Consider the following 24,122-nt stretch of genomic DNA (forward strand, 5'->3'; position numbering starts at 1 on the left):
AGTTTGCTGAGTAGAGTATTGGAAGCTATTTTGTAGATGACATCGCCGAAGTCGAGGATCGGTAGGATAGTCAGTTTTACTAGGGTAAGTTTGGCGGCGTGAGTGAAGGAGGCTTTGTTGGGAAAAGAAAGCCGACTCTAGATTTGATTTTAGATTGGAGATGTTTGATATGAGTCTGGAAGGAGAGTTTACAGTCTAGCCAGACACCTAGGTACTTATAGATGTCCACATATTCTAGGTCGGAACCATCCAGGGTGGTGATGCTAGTCGGGCGTGCGGGTGCAGGCAGCGAACGGTTGAAAAGCATGCATTTGGTTTTACTAGCGTTTAAGAGCAGTTGGAGGCCACGGAAGGAGTGTTGTATGGCATTGAAGCTCGTTTGGAGATTAGATAGCAGTGTCCAAGGACAGGCCGGAAGTATACAGAATGGTGTCTTCTGCGTAGAGGTGGATCAGGGAATCGCCCGCAGCAAGAGCAACATCACTGATATATACAGAGAAAAGAATCGGCCCGAGAATTGAACCCTGTGGCACCCCCATAGAGACTGCCAGAGGACCGGACAGCATGCCCTCCGATTTGACACACTGAACTCTTTCTGCAAAGTAGTTGGTGAACCAGGCAAGGCAGTCATTAGAAAAACCGAGGCTACTGAGTCTGCCGATAAGAATATGGTGATTGAAGAGAAGAATATGGTGAGTCGAAAGCCTTGGCAAGGTCGATGAAGACGGCTGCACAGCACTGTCTTTTATCGATGGTGGTTATGATATTGTTTAGTACCTTGAGTGTGGCTGAGGTGCACCCGTGACCGGCTCGGAAACCAGATTGCACAGCGGAGAAGGTACGTAGGGATTTGAGATGGTCAGTGACCTGTTTGTTGACTTTGTTGGCTTTCGAAGACCTTAGATAGGCAGGGCAGGATGGATCGAGGTCTGTAACAGTTTGGGTCCAGGGTGTCTCCCCCTGACTGCGACAGCTTTCCAATCCCTGGGGATCTCAGACGATATGAAAGAGAGGTTGAACAGGCTGGTAATAGGGGTTGCGACAATGGCGGCGGATAGTTTCAGAAATAGAGGGTCCAGATTGTCAAGCCCAGCTGATTTGTACGGGTCCAGGTTTTGCCGGTCTTTCAGAACATCTGCTATCTGGATTTGGGTAAAGGAGAAGTCAGAAGTTACATAACCTTAGGTTGGAGTCATTAAAAATCATTTTTCAATCACTCCACAAATTTCTTGTTAACAAACTATAGTTTTGGCAAGTCGGTTAGGACATCTTTGTGCATGACACTAGTAATTTTTCCAAAAACATTTTACAGACAGATTTCACTGTATCACAATTCCAGTGGGTCAGAAGTTTGCATACACTATGTTGACTGTGCTTTTAAACAGCTTGGAAAATTCCAGAAAATGATGTCATGGATTTAGAAGCTTCGGATAGGCTAATTGACATCATTTGAATCAATTGGAGGTGTACCCCTGGATGTATTTCAAGGCATACCTTCAAACCCAGTGCCTCTTTGCTTGACAACATGGGAAAATCAAAAGAAATCTGCCAAATTATAGACCTCCACAAGTCTGGTTCATCCTTGGGAGCAATTTTCAAATGCCTGAAGGTACCACATTCATCTGTACAAACAATAGTACGCTAGTATAAACACCATGGGACCAAACAGCCGCCATACCGCTCAGGAAGGAGATGCGTTCTGTCTCCTAGAGATTAACATACTTTGATGCGAAACGTTCAAATCAATCCCAGAACAACACCAAAGGACCTTGTGAAGATGCTGGAGGGAACAGGTACAAAAGTATCTATATCCACAGTAAAACGAGTCCGACATAACCTGAAAGGCAGCTCAGCAAGGAAGAAGCCACTGCTCCAAAACCGCCATAAAAAAAGCCAGACTACCGGTTGCTACTGCACATGGGGACAAAGATCATACTTTTTGGAGAAATGTCCTCTGGTCTGATGAAACATCAATATAACTTTTTGGCCATAATGACCATCGTTATGTTTGGAGGAAAAAGGGGGATGCTTGCAAGCCGAAGAACAACATCCCAACCGTGAAGCATGGGGGTGGCAGCATCATGTTGTGGTGGTACTTTACTGCAGGAGGGACTGGTGCACTTCACAAAATAGATGGCGTCATGAGGAAGAAACATTATGTGGATATATTGAAGCAACATCTCAAGACATCAGTCGGGAAGTTAAAGCTTGGTCGCAAATGGGTCTTCCAAATGGGCAATGACCCCAAGCATACTTCCAAAGTTGTGACAAAATGGCTTAAGGACAACAAAGTCAAGCTATTGGAGTGGCCATCACAAAGCCCTGACCTAAAAAAAATTCTATGGAACATTTGTGGGCAGAACTGAAAAAGCGTGTGCGAGCAAGAAGGCCTACAAACCTGACTCAGTTTCACCAGCTCTGTCAGGAGGAATGGGCCAAAATTCACCCAATTTACTGTGGGAAGCTTGTGGAAGGCTAGCCGAAACGTTTGACCCACGTTAAACAATTTAAAGGCAATGCTACCAAATACTAATTGAGTGTATGTAAACTTCTGACCCACTGGGAATGTGATGAAAGAAATAAAAGCTGAAATAAATCATTCTCTGTACTATTATTCTGACATTTCACATTCTTAAAATAAAGTGGTGATCCTAACAAACCTAAGAGAGCGATTTTTTTAGTAGGATTAAATGTCAGGAATTGTGAAAAACTGAGTTTAAATGCATTTGGCTAAGGTGTATGTAAACTTCCAACTTCAACTGTATTAGATATTTGGTAGTGACCCCTCTTAAAAATACATTAAGATTCATCCAATTTGCTCATTTATTTTCTAAAAAAGTTTGCAGACCGACTACTCACTATGTGGCCATAGTGGAGAGAGTTGCAATCCCATCTCCTGGTGATATTTGTAGTGTTGTGGCTTAAGGCACATTCATTCTGCTGTCTTTTAAAATGTGCACTTCGGTAGTGACATCAAAAGTGGGGACAGCATTTTTCAAAGATAAAAAATTTAATAAAATGAAATAAACAAAATGAATAATTATATCAGTATCTTTCAGTGTAATCATAGATAAACTCAAGATGTTCTATTGAAATAAGTGTTTAAAAAAAATCACTGATCGCTTTATTTTCAAAAATGAAGTTTAGGAGTCGCGGATTGGGACAGCCACCTCAATAGAAATAGGTGTATAAACACTGACTATGAACTATATTTATTTAACAATATGTTTGTTATTGCCTTGGATAGAGCTAGAACATATCATGGTGTAAATAAATGTTCTAAGTTTGGAGACTTAACTGTTTTTAAAATGTTTTTTTTGGGGGGTGGGACAGCAATATACATCACTTATATTGAATCACCCATATACTGTATAATAATAATAATTAGGTGGGTGCTTATATTTGTCCAATTTCACGCATGTACAACTGTGTATTAGTAAATGTGTGAATTGGAAATGTGTTTTTTGCATATCCCAACTCCCCCTGAGACACCCTCAGAGATTGATGTCATGGCAAGTGTCAGCCATTATCAACAGCGACCCTGGAGCAATTAGGGTTAAGTGCCTTGCTCAAGGGCAAATCAACGAGCAACCTTTCGATTAATGACGCAACATTCTAACTGCTCGGCTACCTGCCACTCCTATGGGAGTTCAAGCAGCCTGGGTTGGTTACTGATTTCAGAATGCTCAATATAACTAATGGAGTCCAGCTCAATATTTAATCTGTGTAATGTGGAGATAGGAACATATATCTTGTAACTGAGACAAACAAATCACTCAATCTCATTAGGGAATTAGGTTGAGAGGTTCAGCCCAATAAGGAATGAATGCAATGGTTTATTTATGATATCAAAGTGAGGCACTAAGAGGCCACTTTGCTGAGTAAATCTCAAGCTGTAGGTTACATTTTCATTGCATCTGAAATCAAGTGATTACTTGATATCATAGTTTCTCTAAGTGTAGCATTCAATTGAAATTCAAAAATATGCACCACTATCTGAAAAGAGAATATCATAAGTAAATCTCTCTTTGTTTGGATTGCTCTAGCTGGAGACATGTTTCTCATATAAATGATATAACATCTATGTTTCAGGTGTACCTGTGGATGTATTTCAAGGCCTACCTTCAAACTCAGTGCCTCTTTGCTTGACATCATGGGAAAATCAAAAGAGTTCAGCCAAGACCTCAGACATTTTTTGTTGTTGACCTCCACAAATCTGGTTCATCCTTGGGAGCAATTTTCAAATGCCTGAAGGTACCACATTCATCTGTACAAACAATAGTACACAAGTATAAACACCACGGGACCACACAGCCATCATACCGTTCAGGAAGGAGACACGTTCTGCCTCCTAGAGATGAATGTACTTTGGTGCGAAAATTGCAAATCAATCCCAGAACAACAACAAAGGACCTTGTGAAGATGCTGGAGGAAACAGGTGCAAAAGTATCTATATCCACAGTAAAATGAGTCCTATATCGACATAATCTGAAAGGCCGCTTAGCAAGGAAGAAGCCACTGCTCCAAGACTACCATAAAAAAAGCCAGACTATGGTTTGCCACTGCACATGGGGACAAAGATCGTACTTGTTGGAGAAATGTCAGCTGGTCTGATGAAACAAAAATAGAACTGTTTGTCCATAATGACCATTTGTTATGTTTGGAGGAAAAAGGTGGAGGCTTGCAAGCCGAAGAACACTATCCCAACCGTGAAGCACGGGGGTGGAAGCATCATGTTGTGGGGATGCTTTGCTGCAGGAGGGACTGGTGCACTTCACAAAATAGATGGCATCATGAGGAAGGAAAATTATGAGGATAGAAATTATGAGGAAATATTGAGGCAACATCTCAAGACATCAGTCAGGAAGTTATAGCTTGGTATAAATGGGTCTTCCAAATGGAAAATGACCCCAAGCATACTTCCAAAGTTGTGACAACAAAGTCAAGGTATTGGAGTGGCCATCACAAAGCCCTGACCTCAATCCTATAGAATTGTGCGCATAACTGATAAAGCTTGTGAGAGCAAGGAGGCCTCCAAACCTGACTCAGTTACACCAGCTCTGTCAGGAGAAATGGGCCAAAATTCATCCAATTTATTGTGGGAAGCTTGTGGAAGTCTACCCGAAACGTTTGACCCAAGTTAAACAATTTAAAGGCAATGCTACCAAATGCTAATTGAGTGTATGTAAACTTCTGACCCACTGGGAATGTGATGAAAGAAATAAAAGCTGAAATAAATAATTCTCTCAACTATTATTCTGACATTTCATATTCTTGAAATGAAGTGGTGATTCTAACTGACTTAAGAGAGGGAATTTTTTACTAGGATTAAATGTCAGGAATGGTGAAAAACTTAGTTTAAGTGTATTTGACTAAGGTGTATGTAAACTTCCAACTTCAACTGTATCTGTGTCCTTGAAAGCCTGTTTGTTCAGTGAAAGCATTGAGGTCACCAGCCAGCAATGGCTATCTGACTCCAGTCTGACGTCTCAGGTTGAAGACAGATTTCACTGTGAGAAATGCATAGGATCTCCTGCAGCAACACAATTGTGTCTCCAATACACACACAGGACACACACAGACACACACTAAGCTAGGCAAGGCTGACTTTAGTTACGACAGATTGACAGCTGGGACTCAACCTATTATTATGACAACCAATTGAAGGAAGGGTAGATTTCTGTGATTACATAAAACTGTACATAAAACTTTGCACAAAAGCCTCTTGGCAAATAAACATTAACTCGAGGAGAAACCAAAGTCACATTTCAAAGTGTCCCTCACAGTCCTTTTTAAAGTAATCAAACATCTTAGAGAGGGCAAACGACATGCTTAGAGCATTTCTCTTGATAATATGAAACCTTAATAGTGACAGTGACAAATCTAAATCAGAGTACAATCCAGCTTCCAAGCTGAGCTAAGTTCACACACCACCCTAGTCGGCTGCCTGCCACCAGAGGAAACAAAGGACACAATTATTATAGATTACTAGCTGTCACCAAAAGACATATGACATCTGTATCATACCTTGAACATATTGTATTACCTGAAATAGTATATCCTACAACATTTGTCGATGCTTGCTGACGTTTAAATCCAGAATAGTGGATAGTAAAACAGAGGATGGCTTCTAATTGCATAGAGAAGTCTGGAGGGTCTCTGAACCTTGAAACATCACACTGAGAAGACGGAGAGAAATCCTTTTACTGTACCATGTCACCAATCCTTGCTATCATGTACAATGTGTGTCCCCTAAGCCTGCCCGTGACAGTCTGTGTCCACAAGATGTCCTCTGACTGACCTTGGGACATTTCAGACACTGAAAACAAAAGGAGCGTCTATGTACTCTCAAAGCAGCCCAGAAAGGTGTGTAAGTCAACTCTTTCCAGCTTATACAGTTGGGACAAGTAGATGACTTTCAAGAAGCTAGTGTAGAGTGTGGGCACCTCTCTTCAGTCTGAACTATGCATCTATATTTGACAGACAACTGTGAGTACAGATGGATGCGCATGCATAATCTATCTCACTGAGGATGGAAAATAGCCCATACAAAGAGCAGGATAGGGTGCAAGCTCTGCGCTGGAGCGATATACCAATACCACCACTACTGATACAGCTGCAAGCAGCCATAAAAGAGCCATTGAGTGGGGCCACAACCTGGGTGACGAAGGATAGTGTTGAGTAATAATATAGCTTCAAACAGTAGATATGGAATTTAAGTGAGAATCACTAGCCAAGGTTAGAATTGCGATATCGAGTCATATACCAGTCTGAATAAGACTGAATTATATGAAAATCGAATAACTGAATGTAAACTACACATATCAATCTGATGTTTCTAACATAAACAAACATATTGCAACCCATTTTACTTTGAAAATAATATCACTGAGCCAAAACAACCCTCAGCATATTTGTGCTTTTTCCATAATCACAATTGTCATTCACAATACTGCCTTCCCTTTGATGTTGTCCGGATAATGGTTTGATTCATGAAATCTCAAATTGGTGTCTAGAAATACAAAGGGCTGACAACTAGGTAAGAACCATGGAAATCATCCATCTTGGAAGTTTACACTTCACACTATAGAGAACCGTTTCTGAGGAAATGTAAATGGTTTTGTTATGAATCAAAATATGGTAATGATCTATAAATGTTTCTATCATCCCATGCAGAAAAGAAAGCTTTACAGTAGGCCATTTGAAAGGTAGACATGTTTTACTGTTGAGCAATTTCAATGATTGATATCCCTCTGAGGGCTTTAAAATCCTAATTATAAACTGGTTGGTTTGAGCACTGAATGCTGATTGGCTGACAGCCGTGGTATATCAGACAGTATACCACGGGTATGACAAAATATTTATTTTACTGCTCTAATTAAGTTGGTAACCAGTTTATAATAGCAATAAGGCACCTAGGGGGTTTGTGGTATATGTGGTGCTTAAGAACAGTCCTTAGCCATGGTATATTGTCCATATATACCACACCTCCTCAGGCATTATTGCTTAAATATACATTTAGGCTAATGGATACAGGCAATTAGCCTAGTGGGATTTGAACTTGCGACCTACCAGTTACTAGCCCAACACTTTAACCGCTAGGCTACCTCCCACCCAATGCAGCCTCAGCAAGGTTATAGAAAATGCCTGGCATTGGCAAATACATTTATTCTCTGGTCAATTTCATTCACGTAGAGCAACGTAATGGATTCCTGACCATGACTATACCTCTTGATGAGGAACACCAATGAGGGCGCACCATTTAAAAAGATGTTTTACAACATGGTCCTACAACAAAGACGTACGTGCTGAATTGCAGGAAGAAAACTCATAAGTGATGCAACAATGCTCTGACGCAAGGTCATAAAATGTAGTTTTGTCCAAGTGCTGGAACTATTCAATGAAGCTGACAATCCAGACCAGTTAACCGCTGGAGGTTTGGAAGATGCAGGACACAATCTTGAGATGCAAGTGCCAGCCACTATCATAGTAAAATATTGATATGGCTAAGAGTGGGAAAGGAATGCCATTCCAAAAGAGCAAAATACAAATGCATTATTTGTTTATAAAGTCTTCAATGACAAGAAAAATATAAACAATGGAGCAATAGTGTTTTGGTTATGATAAGGTAAGACACTATTCCTGACCTCGTGAAGGTGTTTATAAATCCTATACTTCAAGAGCTATATTTTAGTACTTTAAATCACCAGAAGTCTTAAAGCTTTACATCTTAAGTTTTCAAGGTATGGGTCAAGATGTCAGTAAAATGATTTCATGCCATAATTAGATTATGTCACCCGTTAAAGAGGAAATGTAGGCCTACTTAATCTGGACATAATCCACTTCATTTCAGAGTAATTGCACTCATTGAAGTCACTGAAGGCACTGCACTAAACCTGTATATAAGACCTGTATATAATTGTATTCATGTTTCTTTCACGTTTCACATGTTTTCATCCCATCTATATTACTACCTTTATTGTGCATTGTTGTGAAAGAGCTCGCAAATTCAGCATTTTACTTTACTGTTTTACACCTGCTGTATCCTGTGCATGTGCCAATACAACTTGAAACCTAAGTCGGTTGAGCACATCAATGTCTTCAATAGAATTATTCTGCAAATTCGCACCATACTAACAGGCAATGACAGCACTGTGCACTTAAATAGCAAATGTGTAATAATACGCATGGCACTATTATAACCATAGTTAATGTCTGGGGATGTGAATGACAATGACATGACAAATAACCATGTTACCTGTATCTCCCTTGCGTGGTATATGATAACCAGACCAAGAAGAATGATTGTAGAAAGGCTTATCAGGCATTTTAGAGCTAATGAATACAAGGATTCCTGCAAAAAAAGAAAAATAGCAATAGTAATACAACAACACATACAATAAACAGTAGTAATCTTTTTAAAAAAGAAAACAAAAGAAGCTATATTAGTAAACCCTGTCTAAATGCTCTTAACGCTTGGGATACCATGTGTCACTATGTCAAGCCTACCTGGAGCATGTAAGCCTACCTGGACTAAGTGATCGAGAGCCTATCCAGCCATGTAAAGTATAGCTGATTGCATGGTTTACATCTTCAGTCTTCACTGTCTAAATATTTGATTCGTAAATAAAAACAAGGCGACTCTACTACTACTGGTTTAATGCACTTTAAAATCAAACTTTCTGCTTTTCCTGGTCCACTCAACATGCCAGTCAATGAATTTGCCCGACCTAGATAATACTGCACAGTTACGGGATTGAGTTGAAAACGTACCTTTCCATATGCTCCCCATGAGAGTTCAGTCTCTATAACCATAACAACGATCCCAAACATCCCAAAGATCAAAGCATAGTCGCTGAGGCGCTTCCTTTTCTCAAACAAGGCCCTTCTATGTCCAAGCTTTTGCCCAATGTTCTGATTCTTCTTTTTACCCGATTTACTGCCACTGTTGTTACATCCACCCCCTCCGTCTCCCGATGCGTACGGCATCAGAGTGGTCGAATTGTTCTCCGGTTTAGATGCTAGGGTGTCCGATGCATCTGCGGTGGAAATAGGTTGTAAAGGCTGGGACTCTGAATCAAACTCGTGTAGGTTTCTGCGGGACGAGCTCAAGTTGCTCAGCGGCCGCATTACGCCGCCGTTGTATCTGCAGCTGCTCATGGCTATTTCGTTATACGAGTTACTCTCTTTGTGGCTGCTGCTCGGGCTGCCCCGCGGCCGATTGTGGCAGTGCTGATGGTGGTGATGTCTGGGTGAACTACCATGACTGGAGGGCTTAAACTCACAGACGCTAAATTGACAACCTTGTCTCGAAGACGTTACGGATGGCGTCCTTAAAGTTCCTCGAGTGGTCGCCGACGTCCCGCGAAAAACTAGGCTTTTTCTTGCACCACAGGTACAGTTCTTGCATGTGCAGCATTGGTTGCGCTGCTTAGTGGAGCGTTCCTCTGGTCCGCAGTAGTGCTGGTACTTACAGTGATGCTGGAACTGCTGCTCTTGAAAGAAATCGTTCTTCAACTGCAATGGGGTTTCCATGTCAGTGCTGCTGTTTAAAGCAGCAGTCGAGTACCACCATGCACCCGCCGAAGGGCGTTGTGGTGGGTAAACGAGGACAGCTACAGAGCAAGATTAGACCCATTTCGGCTCCTGTAGAATGTCAGCGATGCCTCGGATTGGATAGACAGGACCAACACAACAGTCTTGACGTCACTGAAAAGGTTGCAACATCTTTTCGAATATTCACCCAAGGAAAGTAGCATGTCAGTAGAGGAAAAACGATCTTACAAGTGAGACTGCTGAGACTGCTCATGATGAGGAATAACATAATTGAGGGTGAAATATAAGGTTATTTCATAGGCTCCTAAACTAAGCCTACTGCTATGCATGTACACTGGATCTCTCACCGATGTTCACTGTTCATAATATAACAGTGGGGCAGCCTACCATACACTAAAACAAATGTGCTAAACCACACATATCGTATATTGTTTGGTGTACACAATGTCTATGTGGGTGCCAATAAAAAATGTCAACTTGGATTACATTGTAAATGCACATATATCCATTGCATTCGTGATATAACAACCAAAACAATGTTAAGCCTTATAAAGATGTTAGCTTGAAATTGTTTTTCCATCATCCAATATTCTTCTGGTTAAAATGCCTTTTATCAGCATGCACTATTTTAGACTGGTATTGAAGGTAAGAGATAATAATAATGAAAACAAGTGTTGTGCATTTTATGTAGCCTAGCCTACTGACACAGATAAGTCACCAGAGGATTTTGGCGGTGTGGGTTTGAATGGGCTCTTTGGCTCCAAACTGACTACCGCAGTCGAAAGCACTATAAAGATGTTGATGGTAAACACGCAACGTCAACACCATAGGAACCATGAATGACCCATGCCAATGTCTGTGTTTTTGCTAATGAACAGCTAAATTGTGTTAGTGTCTCTCATTATCTCCAAAAAAAAATCTACTGCACTTGGACACATTTGGGAGCCAAAAAATATAGCCCCACTCCTGGGATAGGAGAGGCACACTCGATTCCGACAGGAACCCTCTATTGGAGATACTATATGGTCAGAATAGAACACATGCTATGGTGCTATGGTACCACTCAAAACCATTGTCTATTGTTTTCAATCGGTAGCAGGCAGCCTATGCGTTGCGGATGTGCCGATTGATCCACTCAAGATGTTGGAGGTGGATATTAAATTCACAAGGTATGTGCCTATTCATCTTGGTTACAATTATTGGTCAGAGACCATGTGACTTGGAATTCAGCCAGACTGCGGGTAGCCGTCTGAAACCTCAGACTGATGCGATCGCTGGTGGCGGAGTTATTAATGGAGTGGAGGAGTTATGTCACCCTGAGGAAATATAGGTAACTGTTCCATATCGAGCATCTGGGGAGCCATAAAGCAAAACCTGAACATAATCATCCACAAGTCTCGGGTGCCGCTGTAACCACAAAGTAGATTTGAAACATCCAAAATCTTTCTCTCAAACTAGGCCTAATATTTTGAAATCCTGTATTAAAATCCTGCATGTTCTGGTTGAGATATACTAATTAAATAATTGTAGAGCTCTATATACAGTAGACTACGTGGTTAATAAAACTACAATCCCCTCTCTAATTATGAAGGGATCTCCAGGTTAGAACAATTAACCTATGCACCAGTGACTCCAAACCTTGAAATGAGGGGAGCTGTCCACGGTCCTGAAGAAGAGTGACCAACGTCTGTCACCTGCAGACTGTGTTGCCCCTTTAAATCCTTTCTTTCTTTTTTTACACGAGATCGCAATGCGCACTTGTCTCTGATTGGCTGGTCTGACTGCCCACGTGTCGTTTTCGGAATTCGTTAGAAACAAAGTTGCTAGCTAGCTATTTTAGGCAATGAAACGTTACAAAGGGTTGTAAATAAGTTTATGTAATCGGTAAAGAGGACGCCCGATGGCAATAATGTAGATAGCTATTTTACGAGTATAGGTCAGAGGTAGAATCATTCACGTTGCAGAACGCATCTTACATGCATGAATTAGCGTCGTTAGCAACATCTATCTCTATACACGGAATGCAAGACAGCTAGCTAGCTAATAAGCGTCAATCGAAAAACAGAATAACGTTTAATATCCTCTCTTGTGAAGGACCCATTAGCTAGATTGCTATTCTTGCCGACAGCGAACGGTCATTGTAGGCCGGGTTGTTTGATTTCACGATGATGCTTGTTAGGTCGAACACACATTTTTAACACTCGACTGCAGCTACCGTGGTCAATTGTTGTGAGCTCATTTTGAGTAGGATAATACTGTAGCAGCTAGCAGAATCAAATAATAATACAACGATGAATCAAAGAAGATTTATCAACCATAACACAGACTCAGTGAATGAAGATCTCACGGGGCAACAAACACATGGTAATAGAGCACACTTACGGTTTTGCCTAGGACACAGCTTTGGTCAACATTGACTTTTCGTAGCAGGTTAGGATAATTAGGGAAAGGGTTAGGGTTACCTAACAGAAACATTTGGACGTCAATTTGACAAAAGCTGTATCCCTTCCAGACATGACCCTTGCTTACATAGACCACACACTTATCCCCACATGTTCGATTTCCTGTTGGCAAAGGTGGTCCCTGTAGTGCCTGATACCAGACCCAGTATTGACACTGGAATGTAAACCAAGACATGTTTAGACATTTTTTTTTACCCATATAGAAACCCCAACCAAGACAAACTATCTATCAAAATAAGGCATTTTCGACAAGTAGTCAACATGCCCATCCAGCTCCCACAGTAGGCACTTTTGTGTTGATTCTTTTTGCTTTTACATTTTTCACTTGCAGATACTGTTGTCCCGGAGACCCCAGAGCTCAAGCGTCCCCCAGGGCCCGGCTCAGTGAGAGGCATGGAAAGCGTGGTACTAGACTCTGATTCAGATGAGGAGATATCAGGGTCTTCCATGATGTTGTCGGGGAAGTAAGTTAGTTGCTACCAAATTCATCTAACTAATGTAAATCAGACTACACCACTCTAGGTTTCTACAGGGTCGAGGAAAGCATGTGTATTAGCATATATCATCAAGATTCTACTAAAGTTAACCTGTCACATGGCTCCATCCTTACCTGCACCAGGCCTTCAACACAAGGAATGTACAAGTGATTGGAGGGATTTGTCACACCTGTGACATACTAATAGGCAGGTGGATGTACTGGTGCCATACACACATTTTCTACTGCTTGAGCTCCTTTGAGAGACCTATTTCAGTCCAAGTCAAGCACTGGACGTACACACACACTAATTAAAATCGTGAGGATGTATTTTTTTATGATTCAAGACTCCTGCTTTTTTTTTTATATATATAAAGGAGTCTGGAAAAGGAACCAGTTATGGGTTCTGTTATCATACTGTCAGATGAGGAGGGAGAGGAGATGAAAACTACTCCACAGAGAAATGGCAGCCAGCTCCCCAAAAACATATCAGGAAGTCAAGGTAAGGGTTCATTAATCCTATCCCTGGCCTTAATACTTTCTGTTGCACAATTACATGCACAGTGATGCAATCTATACTATTGAATGGAATGGAATCTGCTGTTTCATGTACTGTAGCCTGCTCTGTGACATGGAGGTCAATGAGTTAGTGAAACGTTAGCCCATTCAAAGAGGCTAACTACCTTTAGCGCCTATTGATGATAGTATCTTCTGGCCGAGGGAGTTTTGTGAAGAGCCCGACACTTGCTCTAAATATCAACACGCATCGCTTGCGGTACAGTTTTGGAAACATAAGGTTAAATTACTACACACCTTTTTACAGGGTTAGGGTTTCCACATGGCCATAATTCCATGTTGCAGCGCTTGTTTACAGAAAACAGAATGAAGACAACTACTTGTGTTAATTAGCTATCTCTGAACACCTGTGTGTTACAGAAGAAGGACGTCAGAAACATGTGTTAAAACTGTGTTAAAACTGTGTACATAAGTGTATATTTTCCATTTGTGAAATTACTTTGCTGTGCTTTATGTTTCTAGAACTGTACCAATGAGAATCAATTCACTTTTCAGATGGCTATTTTGGATGCCAGAGCCAGTTTACCTCTGAATATAACATACGGTCCTTGGAAGTTAAAGGAGTAGGCTTTAACAGTACCTTCTTGGGTTAGAGAAACATGCAAAGTACATTTAACTGAGACTTCTATTCCCAGCAGCACAAACTAGATCCAGTGTGGTGGTGTTCACGCTGTGTTAATATGCCCCCTTAATGTCCTGCTTTAGACCCAGACCGGAAGAGGAGACTAGAGGTGTGTGACAGCTCCCAGCAGAGTGGGGCATCAAACTCCAGCAAGAAACCAGCCCTTGAGGAGGATTCAGTGGTGAGTCCAGCTGTCTGCACTCCTATCGCTCCTCCAGCCTCCCTGACACCCCAAACCGGGGGTGCATATTCAGTTTAAACCTGACATGTGAGATCTGTGTTGAGCTAGAGAATTACTCAAGCAATTTAGCAATAGTGCCACGCTCATGGGTTCAAGAGCTGCATGGCCCACCTGAGATCCTGACCTCCAGGTTATTACCCTGACCAAGATGATGTACTGCCACCCTGCTTGTTCATGTATTATCTGTCTTCTCCAGTAGAGAGGGGGTAGGCTTGCATGAGGAGGAGCTCTCACTCTAATTGGTCTGCCTGCCTTGGGACTTAATGCGCAGTGTGTTTCTGTACCGCCAGACAGATGATTCTGAGGATGAGGGTCCAGAGCCCAGCTGGAAGAGCCAGGAGGACATGGTGAGGAAACTGCAGACTAAGTTTCCCCGTCTGGTCAAGGAGGTGAGGCTTCCATCAGCTGTAGAATCCCACTCTGCCAACAACAGGCCCTGTGTTCTCCCTCACTGCAGTTCCACAACACATTCATCAGTGCCTTAAATGTTTGGTAAATGTGAACTAATATTGTTTGAAATGAGTGGGAGTTGTATGTTAATTTATTTTGACAAAAGGTGTTTTGTTGACGACTATCTGTTTGTCTTATCCTGCATACACACAGGAGCTTAGAGAAGTGCTTCTCGAGCATGATTGGCACTTTGAGGACACCCTAGAAGCACTGCGCATGTTTTCAGAGGAGGGTAAGAGTTTTGTTTCATGGTCTCTCTCTCTCTCTGTCTTGTGTCTTTCATGGTGTCTCTCTCTCTCTGTCTCGTGTGTTTCATGGTCTCTCTCTCTCTCTCTCTCTGTCTCGTGTTTCATGGTATCTCTTTCTCTCTCTCTGTCTCGTGTGTTTCATGGTGTCTCTCTGTTTCTCTGTCTCGTGTGTTTCATGGTGTCTCTCTCTCTCTGTCTTGTGTGTTTCGTGGTGTCTCTCTCTCTCTCGTGTGTTTCGTGGTGTCTCTCTCTCTCTCTCGTGTGTTTCGTGGTGTCTCTCTCTCGTGTGTTTCGTGGTGTCTCTCTCTCGTGTGTTTCGTGGTGTCTCTCTCTTGTGTGTTTCGTGGTCTGTCTCTCTCTCTCGTGTGTTTCGTGGTCTGTCTCTCTCTCTCGTGTGTTTCGTGGTCTCTCTCTCTCTCGTGTGTTTCGTGGTCTCTCTCTCTCTCTCTCTCTCGTGTGTTTCGTGGTCTCTCTCTTGTGTGTTTCGTGGTCTCTCTCTCTCGTGTCTTTCGTGGTCTCTCTCTCTCGTGTGTTTCGTGGTGTCTCTCTCTCTCTCTCGTGTGTTTCGTGGTGTCTCTCTCTCTCGTGTGTTTCGTGGTGTCTCTCTCTCTTGTGTGTTTCGTGGTGTCTCTCTCTCTCGTGTGTTTCGTGGTGTCTCTCTCTCTCTCGTGTGTTTCGTGGTGTCTCTCTCTCTCGTGTGTTTCGTGGTGTCTCTCTCGTGTGTTTCGTGGTGTCTCTCTCTCTCTCTCTCTCTCTCTCTCTCTCTCGTGTGTTTCGTGGTGTCTCTCTCTCTCGTGTGTTTCGTGGTGTCTCTCTCTCTCGTGTGTTTAGTGGTGTCTCTCTCTCTCGTGTGTTTAGTGGTGTCTCTCTCTCTCGTGTGTTTAGTGGTGTCTCTCTCTCGTGTGTTTCGTGGTGTCTCTCTCTCGTGTGTTTCGTGGTGTCTCTCTCTCTCGTGTGTTTCGTGGTGTCTCTCTCTCTCTCTCTCTCGTGTGTTTCGTGGTGTCTCTCTCTCTCTCCCTTGTTTCGTGGTGTCTCTCTCTCTCGTGTGTTTCGTGGTGTCTCTCTCTCTCGTGTGTTTCGTGGTGTCTCTCTCTCTCGTGTGTTTCGTGGTGTCTCTCTCTCTCGTGTGTTTCGTGGTGACTCTCTCTCTCTCGTGTGTTTAGTGGTGTCTCTGTCTCTCTCTCTCGTGTGTTTCGTGGTCTCTCTCTCGTGTGTTTCGTGGTCTCTCTCTCTCAAACGTGTGTTTCGTGGTCTCTCTCTCTCGTGTGTTTCGTGGTCTCTCTCTCTCGTGTGTTTCGTGGTCTCTCTCTCTCGTGTGTTTCGTGGTGTCTCTCTCTCTCTCTCGTGTGTTTCGTGGTGTCTCTCTCTCTCTCGTGTTTCGTGGTGTCTCTCTCTCTCTCTCTCTCTCGTGTGTTTCGTGGTGTGTCTCTCTCTCGTGTGTTTCATGGTGTCTCTCTCTCTCTCTCTCGTGTGTTTCGTGGTGTCTCTCTCTCTCTCTCTCTCGTGTTTCGTGGTGTCTCTCTCTCTCGTGTGTTTCGTGGTGTCTCTCTCTCTCTCTCGTGTGTTTCGTGGTCTCTCTCTCTCTCGTGTGTTTCGTGGTCTCTCTCTCTCTCGTGTGTTTTGTGGTGTCTCTCTCTCTCTCTCGTGTTTTTCCTGGTGTCTCTCTCTCTCTCTCTCTCTCGTGTGTTTCCTGGTGTCTCTCTCTCTCTCTCGTGTGTTTCGTGGTGTCTCTCTCTCTCTCGTGTGTTTCGTGGTGTCTCTCTCTCTCTCTCGTGTGTTTCGTGGTGTCTCTCTCTCTCTCTCGTGTGTTTCGTGGTGTCTCTCTCTCTCTCTCTCGTGTGTTTAGTGGTGTCTCTCTCTCTCTCGTGTGTTTAGTGGTGTCTCTCTCTCTCTCGTGTGTTTAGTGGTGTCTCTCTCTCTCTCGTGTGTTTAGTGGTGTCTCTCTCTCTCGTGTGTTTAGTGGTGTCTCTCTCTCTCTCGTGTTTCGTGGTGTCTCTCTCTCTCTTCTGTGTTTCGTGGTCTCTCTCTCTCTCTCTCTCGTGTGTTTCGTGGTGTCTCTCTCTCTCTCTTGTGTGTTTCGTGGTGTCTCTCTCTCTCGTGTGTTTCGTGGTGTCTCTCTCGTGTGTTTCGTGGTGTCTCTCTCTCTCTCTCTCTCTCGTGTGTTTCGTGGTGTCTCTCTCTCTCTCTCTCTCCCTTGTTTCGTGGTGTCTCTCTCTCTCGTGTGTTTCGTGGTGTCTCTCTCTCGTGTGTTTCGTGGTGTCTCTCTCTCTCGTGTGTTTCGTGGTGTCTCTCTCTCTCGTGTGTTTCGTGGTCTCTCTCTCTCTCGTGTGTTTCGTGGTCTCTCTCTCTCTCGTGTGTTTTGTGGTGTCTCTCTCTCTCTCGTGTTTTTCCTGGTGTCTCTCTCTCTCTCTCTCTCGTGTGTTTCCTGGTGTCTCTCTCTCTCTCTCTCTCGTGTGTTTCGTGTTGTCTCTCTCTCTCTCTCGTGTGTTTCGTGGTGTCTCTCTCTCTCTCTCGTGTGTTTCGTGGTGTCTCTCTCTCTCTCTCGTGTGTTTAGTGGTGTCTCTCTCTCTCTCTCTCGTGTGTTTAGTGGTGTCTCTCTCTCTCTCTCGTGTGTTTAGTGGTGTCTCTCTCTCTCTCTCGTGTGTTTAGTGGTGTCTCTCTCTCTCTCGTGTGTTTAGTGGTGTCTCTCTCTCTCGTGTGTTTAGTGGTGTCTCTCTCTCTCTCGTGTTTCGTGGTGTCTCTCTCTCTTGTGTGTTTCGTGGTCTCTCTCTCTCTCTCTCTCGTGTGTTTCGTGGTGTCTCTCTCTCTCTCTGTGTGTTTCGTGGTGTCTCTCTCTCTCTTGTGTGTTTCGTGGTGTCTCTCTCTCGTGTGTTTCGTGGTGTCTCTGTCTCTCTCTCTCGTGTGTTTCGTGGTGACTCTCTCTCTCTCTCGTGTGTTTCATGGTCTCTCTCTCTCGTGTGTTTCGTGGTCTCTCTCTCTCGTGTGTTTCGTGGTCTCTCTCTCTCGTGTGTTTCGTGGTGTCTCTCTCTCTCTCTCGTGTGTTTCGTGGTGTCTCTCTCTCTCTCGTGTGTTTCGTGGTGTCTCTCTCTCTCTCTCTCTCTCGTGTGTTTCGTGGTGTCTCTCTCTCTCTCTCTCTCGTGTGTTTCGTGGTGTGTCTCTCTCTCGTGTGTTTCATGGTGTCTCTCTCTCTCTCTCGTGTGTTTCGTGGTGTCTCTCTCTCTCTCTCGTGTGTTTCGTGGTGTCTCTCTCTCTCGTGTGTTTCGTGGTGTCTCTCTCTCTCTCGTGTGTTTCGTGGTGTCTCTCTCTCTCTCTCGTGTGTTTCGTGGTCTCTCTCTCTCTCGTGTGTTTCGTGGTCTCTCTCTCTCTCTCGTGTTTTTCCTGGTGTCTCTCTCTCTCTCTCGTGTGTTTCCTGGTGTCTCTCTCTCTCTCTCGTGTTTCGTGGTGTCTCTCTCTCTCTCGTGTGTTTCGTGGTGTCTCTCTCTCTCTCTCGTGTGTTTCGTGGTGTCTCTCTCTCTCTCTCGTGTGTTTCGTGGTGTCTCTCTCTCTCTCTCGTGTGTTTAGTGGTGTCTCTCTCTCTCTCTCGTGTGTTTAGTGGTGTCTCTCTCTCTCTCTCGTGTGTTTAGTGGTGTCTCTCTCTCTCGTGTGTTTAGTGGTGTCTCTCTCTCTCGTGTGTTTAGTGGTGTCTCTCTCTCTCGTGTGTTTCGTGGTGTCTCTCTCTCTCTCTTGTGTTTCGTGGTCTCTCTCTCTCTCTCGTGTGTTTCGTGGTGTCTCTCTCTCTCTCTCTCGTGTGTTTCGTGGTGTCTCTCTCTCTCGTGTGTTTCGTGGTGTCTCTCTCGTGTGTTTCGTGGTGTCTCTCTCTCTCTCTCTCTCTCTCTCTCTCGTGTGTTTCGTGGTGTCTCTCTCTCTCTCTCTCTCCCTTGTTTCGTGGTGTCTCTCTCTCTCTCGTGTGTTTCGTGGTGTCTCTCTCTCGTGTGTTTCGTGGTGTCTCTCTCTCTCGTGTGTTTCGTGGTCTCTCTCTCGTGTGTTTTGTGGTGTCTCTCTCTCTCTCTCGTGTTTTTCCTGGTGTCTCTCTCTCTCTCTCTCTCGTGTGTTTCGTGGTGTCTCTCTCTCTCTCATGTGTTTCGTGGTGTCTCTCTCTCTCTCTCGTGTGTTTCGTGGTGTCTCTCTCTCTCTCTCGTGTGTTTCGTGGTGTCTCTCTCTCTCTCTCGTGTGTTTAGTGGTGTCTCTCTCTCTCTCTCTCTCGTGTGTTTAGTGGTGTCTCTCTCTCTCTCTCTCGTGTGTTTAGTGGTGTCTCTCTCTCTCTCTCTCGTGTGTTTAGTGGTGTCTCTCTCTCTCTCGTGTGTTTAGTGGTGTCTCTCTCTCTCGTGTGTTTAGTGGTGTCTCTCTCTCTCTCTCTCTCGTGTGTTTAGTGGTGTCTCTCTCTCTCTCTCGTGTGTTTAGTGGTGTCTCTCTCTCTCTCTCTCTCGTGTGTTTAGTGGTGTCTCTCTCTCTCTCTTGTGTGTTTCGTGGTGTCTCTCTCTCTCGTGTGTTTAGTGGTGTCTCTCTCTCTCTTGTGTGTTTCGTGGTGTCTCTCTCTCTCTCTTGTGTGTTTCGTGGTGTCTCTCTCTCTCTCTCTCGTGTGTTTCGTGGTGTCTCTCTCTCTCTTGTGTGTTTCGTGGTGTCTCTCTCTCTCGTGTGTTTCGTGGTGTCTCTCTCGTGTGTTTCGTGGTGTCTCTCTCTCTCTCTCTCTCGTGTGTTTCGTGGTGTCTCTCTCTCTCTCTCTCCCTTGTTTCGTGGTGTCTCTCTCTCTCGTGTGTTTCGTGGTGTCTCTCTCTCGTGTGTTTCGTGGTGTCTCTCTCTCGTGTGTTTCGTGGTGTCTCTCTCTCTCGTGTGTTTCGTGGTGTCTCTCTCTCTCGTGTGTTTCGTGGTGTCTCTCTCTCTCGTGTTTCGTGGTGTCTCTCTCTCTCGTGTGTTTCGTGGTGTCTCTCTCTCTCTCGTGTGTTTAGTGGTGTCTCTCTCTCTCTCGTGTGTTTAGTGGTGTCTCTCTCTCTCTCGTGTGTTTAGTGGTGTCTCTCTCTCTCGTGTGTTTAGTGGTGTCTCTCTCTCTCGTGTGTTTAGTGGTGTCTCTCTCTCTCGTGTTTCGTGGTGTCTCTCTCTCTCTCGTGTGTTTCGTGGTCTCTCTCTCTCTCTCGTGTGTTTCGTGGTGTCTCTCTCTCTCTCGTGTGTTTCGTGGTGTCTCTCTCTCTCTCGTGTGTTTCGTGGTGTCTCTCTCTCTCGTGTGTTTCGTGGTGTCTCTCTCTCTCTCGTGTGTTTCGTGGTGTGTCTCTCTCTCTCTCGTGTGTTTCGTGGTGTCTCTCTCTCTCTCGTGTGTTTCGTGGTGTCTCTCTCTCTCGTGTGTTTCTTGGTGTCTCTCTCTCTCGTGTGTGTTTCGTGGTGTCTCTCTCTCTCTCGTGTGTGTTTCGTGGTGTCTCTCTCTCTCTCTCTCGTGTGTTTCGTGGTGTCTCTCTCTCTCTCGTGTGTTTCGTGGTGTCTCTCTCTCTCTCGTGTGTTTCGTGGTGTCTCTCTCTCTCTCGTGTGTTTCGTGGTGTCTCTCTCTCTCTCTCGTGTGTTTCGTGGTGTCTCTCTCTCTCTCTCTCGTGTGTTTCGTGGTGTCTCTCTCTCTCTCTCGTGTGTTTCGTGGTGTCTCTCTCTCTCTCTCGTGTGTTTCGTGGTGTCTCTCTCTCTCGTGTGTTTCGTGGTGTCTCTCTCTCTCGTGTGTTTCGTGGTGTCTCTCTCTCTCTCTCTCTCTCGTGTGTTTCGTGGTGTCTCTCTCTCTCTCTCGTGTGTTTCGTGGTGTCTCTCTCTCTCTCTCTCTCGTGTGTTTCGTGGTGTCTCTCTCTCTCTCGTGTGTGTTTCGTGGTGTCTCTCTCTCTCTCGTGTGTGTTTCGTGGTGTCTCTCTCTCTCTCTCGTGTGTTTCGTGGTGTCTCTCTCTCTCTCTCGTGTGTGTTTCGTGGTCTCTCTCTCTCTCTCTCTCTCGTGTGTTTCGTGGTGTCTCTCTCTCTCTCTTGTGTGTTTCGTGGTGTCTCTCTCTCTCTCGTGTGTGTTTCGTGGTGTCTCTCTCTCTCTCTCTCTGTCGTGTGTGTTTCGTGGTGTCTCTCTCTCTCTCTCTCGTGTGTGTTTCGTGGTGTCTCTCTCTCTCTCTCTCGTGTGTGTTTCGTGGTGTCTCTCTCTCTCTCTCGTGTGTGTTTCGTGGTGTCTCTCTCTCTCTCTCGTGTGTGTTTCGTGGTGTCTCTCTCGTGTGTTTCGTGGTGTCTCTGTCTCTCTCTCGTGTGTTTCGTGGTGTCTCTCTCTCTCTCTCGTGTGTTTCGTGGTGTCTCTCTCTCAAATTTTTTCAAATTCAAATTCAAATTCAAGCTGCTTTATTGGCATGAAAAACATTGTGTCAATATTGCCAAAGCAACAATGTATACAATATACATTGTAACAAAATTCTAAATGATAGCAAATATAAAATATAAAAGTGTAGTAAATAATAATACAAAATTAAATACAAAAATAATAATAATTACAGTAATAACAATAATAGCAATAACAATTAAGTTACTGCTTACTATGCAGATGTTATTATTCAGTGTCCCTCAGGCTATGGCAGGAAAATACATATTTGGCTGCAAGAGGAGCCATTGCTCCTTCGCCCATGAGTATTCTTAGTTTTTCCTCTGGGTTCAATTTGTAAAAATTTGGAATATGTTTAGTAATTTCTGTGAATAATGAATCTCTTTGTGAGGAATATTTATCACAGTAAAGGAGAAAGTGCATCTCTGTCTCTACCTCCCCTGTTATGCAGTGACCACATACACGCTCCTCTTTGGGTAGCCATGTCTTTTTATGTCTGCCGGTTTCTATTGCCAATCGGTGGTCACTCAGCCTGTACTTGGTAAGGATCTGTCTCTGCTTCGTATCTCTGACAGAGTAGAGATAATCAGCCAATTCATATTCTCTGTTTAGGGTCAGATAGCAATTTAGTCGGCTTTGGGATTTTGTTTCATTTTTCCAATGTTGTAAATATGATTCCTTTGATTGGTTCATGATTTTGCTTATTGGAATTCTTTCTTTTGAAGCAGTGCTGGTGTCAGCTTGGTTGGTGAGGTCCAACACCAGCTGACTAAGAGGGCTCGTTTCTGGGCTCAGCTCTTGGGTTTGAAGTGATTTAAATTGCAGACTTGAATTTGGACTTGAATTCAGATGTAGCCAAAATTTTAATGATCTTTTCTGTATTTTCATTATTACTGGAAAACGGCCCAATTCTGCCCTACATGCATTAGTTGGTGTATTTCTCTGGACTTGTAGGATTTTCCGACAGAATTCTGCATGTAGGGCTTCAATTGGATGTTTGTCCCACATTTTAAAGTCCAGTTTATTGAGTGGCCCCCAAACCTCACTTCCATAAAGAGCTATTGGTAGGATTACACTGTCAAATATTTTAGTCCAAATTCTAATTGGGATGTTGATTTTGAATAATTTTATTTTTATTGCATACATTGCTCTGCGGGCTTTTTCTTTGAGTGCATTCACTGCCATATTAAAGTTTCCCGATGCAGATATGGTCAGACCAAGATAGGTGTAATTTTTTGTGTGTTCAATTAAGGTGTTGTTCAGGGTGAATTTATATTTGTGTTTCTGACATCTGGGTTTTTTTTGGAAAATCATGATTTTAGTTTTTTGGAAATTTACTGCCAGGGCCCAATTATGGCAATATTGCTCCAGAATATTAATTTTCTGTTGAAGACCTTCTTTGGTTGGTGATAGAAGTACCACGTCATCAGCATATAGCAGGTATTTCACCTCTGTGTCAAATAGTGTGAGTCCTGGGGCTGGAGATTGGTCCAACATGTCTGCTAATTCATTGATATAAATGTTGAAAAGATTTGGACTCAAACTGCAGCCTTGTCTCACACCTCGACATTGTGAAAAAATTCTGTTCTTTGGTTTTTGATTTTTATTGCACACTTGTTTTCTGTGTACATACATTTTATTAAGTCATATACCTTACCACCAAGTCCACTTTGTAGAATTTTGTAGAATAGCCCTTCGTGCCAAATCGAATCAAATGCTTTTTTAAAGTCAATAAAGCAAGCAAAGATTTTGCCCTCTTTTTTTTGGTGGACGTGTTTATTAATTAGTGTGTGTAAGGTGTATATATGGTCAGTAGTGCGATGGTTAGGGAGAAAGCCAATTTGACATTTACTTATTACATTTTTTTCTTGAAGAAAGGTTTGAATTCTTGAATTCAAAATGCTACAGAAAATCTTTCCCAAGTTACTGTTTACGCAAATTCCCCTGTAATTATTAGGGTCTGATTTGTCTCCACTTTTGTGGATAGGGGAGATGAGCCCCTGGTTCCAGACATCAGGGAAGCAGCCAGAAGTTAAAACCATGTTGAACAATTTAAGCACAGCATTTTGCAACTCAGGTGTGCTGTTTTTCAGCATTTCATTTCTGATGTTGTCTAGACCACAAGCCTTCTTTGATTTAATAGATTTTAGCTTTTCATTTAGTTCTTGTTGGGTTATTGGGTAATCTAATGGATTTTGGTTGTTTTTAATGACTGATTCAAGGATGTTCAATTTTTCTTTAATTTCTAATTGGTTCTGTTGCAAGTCTTTTTGTGGGATGTTTTTGTATAGATTATCAAAATAAGTTTTCCAAATTCCTACATCTTGTATTGCTAATTCTTGTGGCTTTGTTGTGCTTAAATTGAACTGATTTTTCCCAGAACTGATTTTGGTCAATTGCGTTTTCAATTTCATCAAGTGTCCTGTTGGTATAATTAAATTTCTTGCGTTTCAGTGTTTGTTTATACTGTTTCAGAGTTTCAAAGTATTCATATCGTAGCTCTGGGTTGTTTTGCTGCTTATGTTTTTTGTTTGACATTTGTCTCAAGTGTTTTCTAATTGTTTCACATTCATTATCAAACCATTTGTCAGAAACATTTTGATTTTTGCTTCTGATGTTGCATTTCTTTGGTTTTCT

At 43.2% G+C, this 24,122-nt stretch overlaps 2 protein-coding genes across 2 annotated transcripts in view; one reads left to right on the forward strand and one right to left on the reverse strand.

The window, feature by feature from the left end:
• Positions 1-10,045, reverse strand: part of LOC135544381 (small conductance calcium-activated potassium channel protein 2-like) — a 39,142-nt gene extending 29,097 nt beyond the window's left edge. Inside the window, exons 1-2 of the mRNA XM_064971944.1 lie at positions 9,274-10,045; positions 8,759-8,854 (exon numbers count right to left, since the gene is read on the reverse strand). Coding sequence (XP_064828016.1) covers positions 8,759-8,854; positions 9,274-10,035 — 858 coding nt within the window. The 5' untranslated portion in view covers positions 10,036-10,045. The remainder of the gene's footprint in view (positions 1-8,758; positions 8,855-9,273) is intronic.
• A 1,805-nt stretch (positions 10,046-11,850) lies between these two features.
• Positions 11,851-24,122, forward strand: part of LOC135544383 (SWI/SNF-related matrix-associated actin-dependent regulator of chromatin subfamily A containing DEAD/H box 1B-like) — a 48,012-nt gene continuing 35,740 nt past the window's right edge. Inside the window, exons 1-6 of the mRNA XM_064971945.1 lie at positions 11,851-12,420; positions 12,850-12,982; positions 13,371-13,495; positions 14,275-14,372; positions 14,723-14,821; positions 15,036-15,114. Of these exons, the coding sequence (XP_064828017.1) occupies positions 12,348-12,420; positions 12,850-12,982; positions 13,371-13,495; positions 14,275-14,372; positions 14,723-14,821; positions 15,036-15,114 (607 nt within the window). The 5' untranslated portion in view covers positions 11,851-12,347. The remainder of the gene's footprint in view (positions 12,421-12,849; positions 12,983-13,370; positions 13,496-14,274; positions 14,373-14,722; positions 14,822-15,035; positions 15,115-24,122) is intronic.

This window comes from Oncorhynchus masou, chromosome 8 (genome assembly GCF_036934945.1).
Source record: "Oncorhynchus masou masou isolate Uvic2021 chromosome 8, UVic_Omas_1.1, whole genome shotgun sequence".
In the NCBI taxonomy this organism is placed as follows: Eukaryota; Metazoa; Chordata; class Actinopteri; order Salmoniformes; family Salmonidae; genus Oncorhynchus; species Oncorhynchus masou.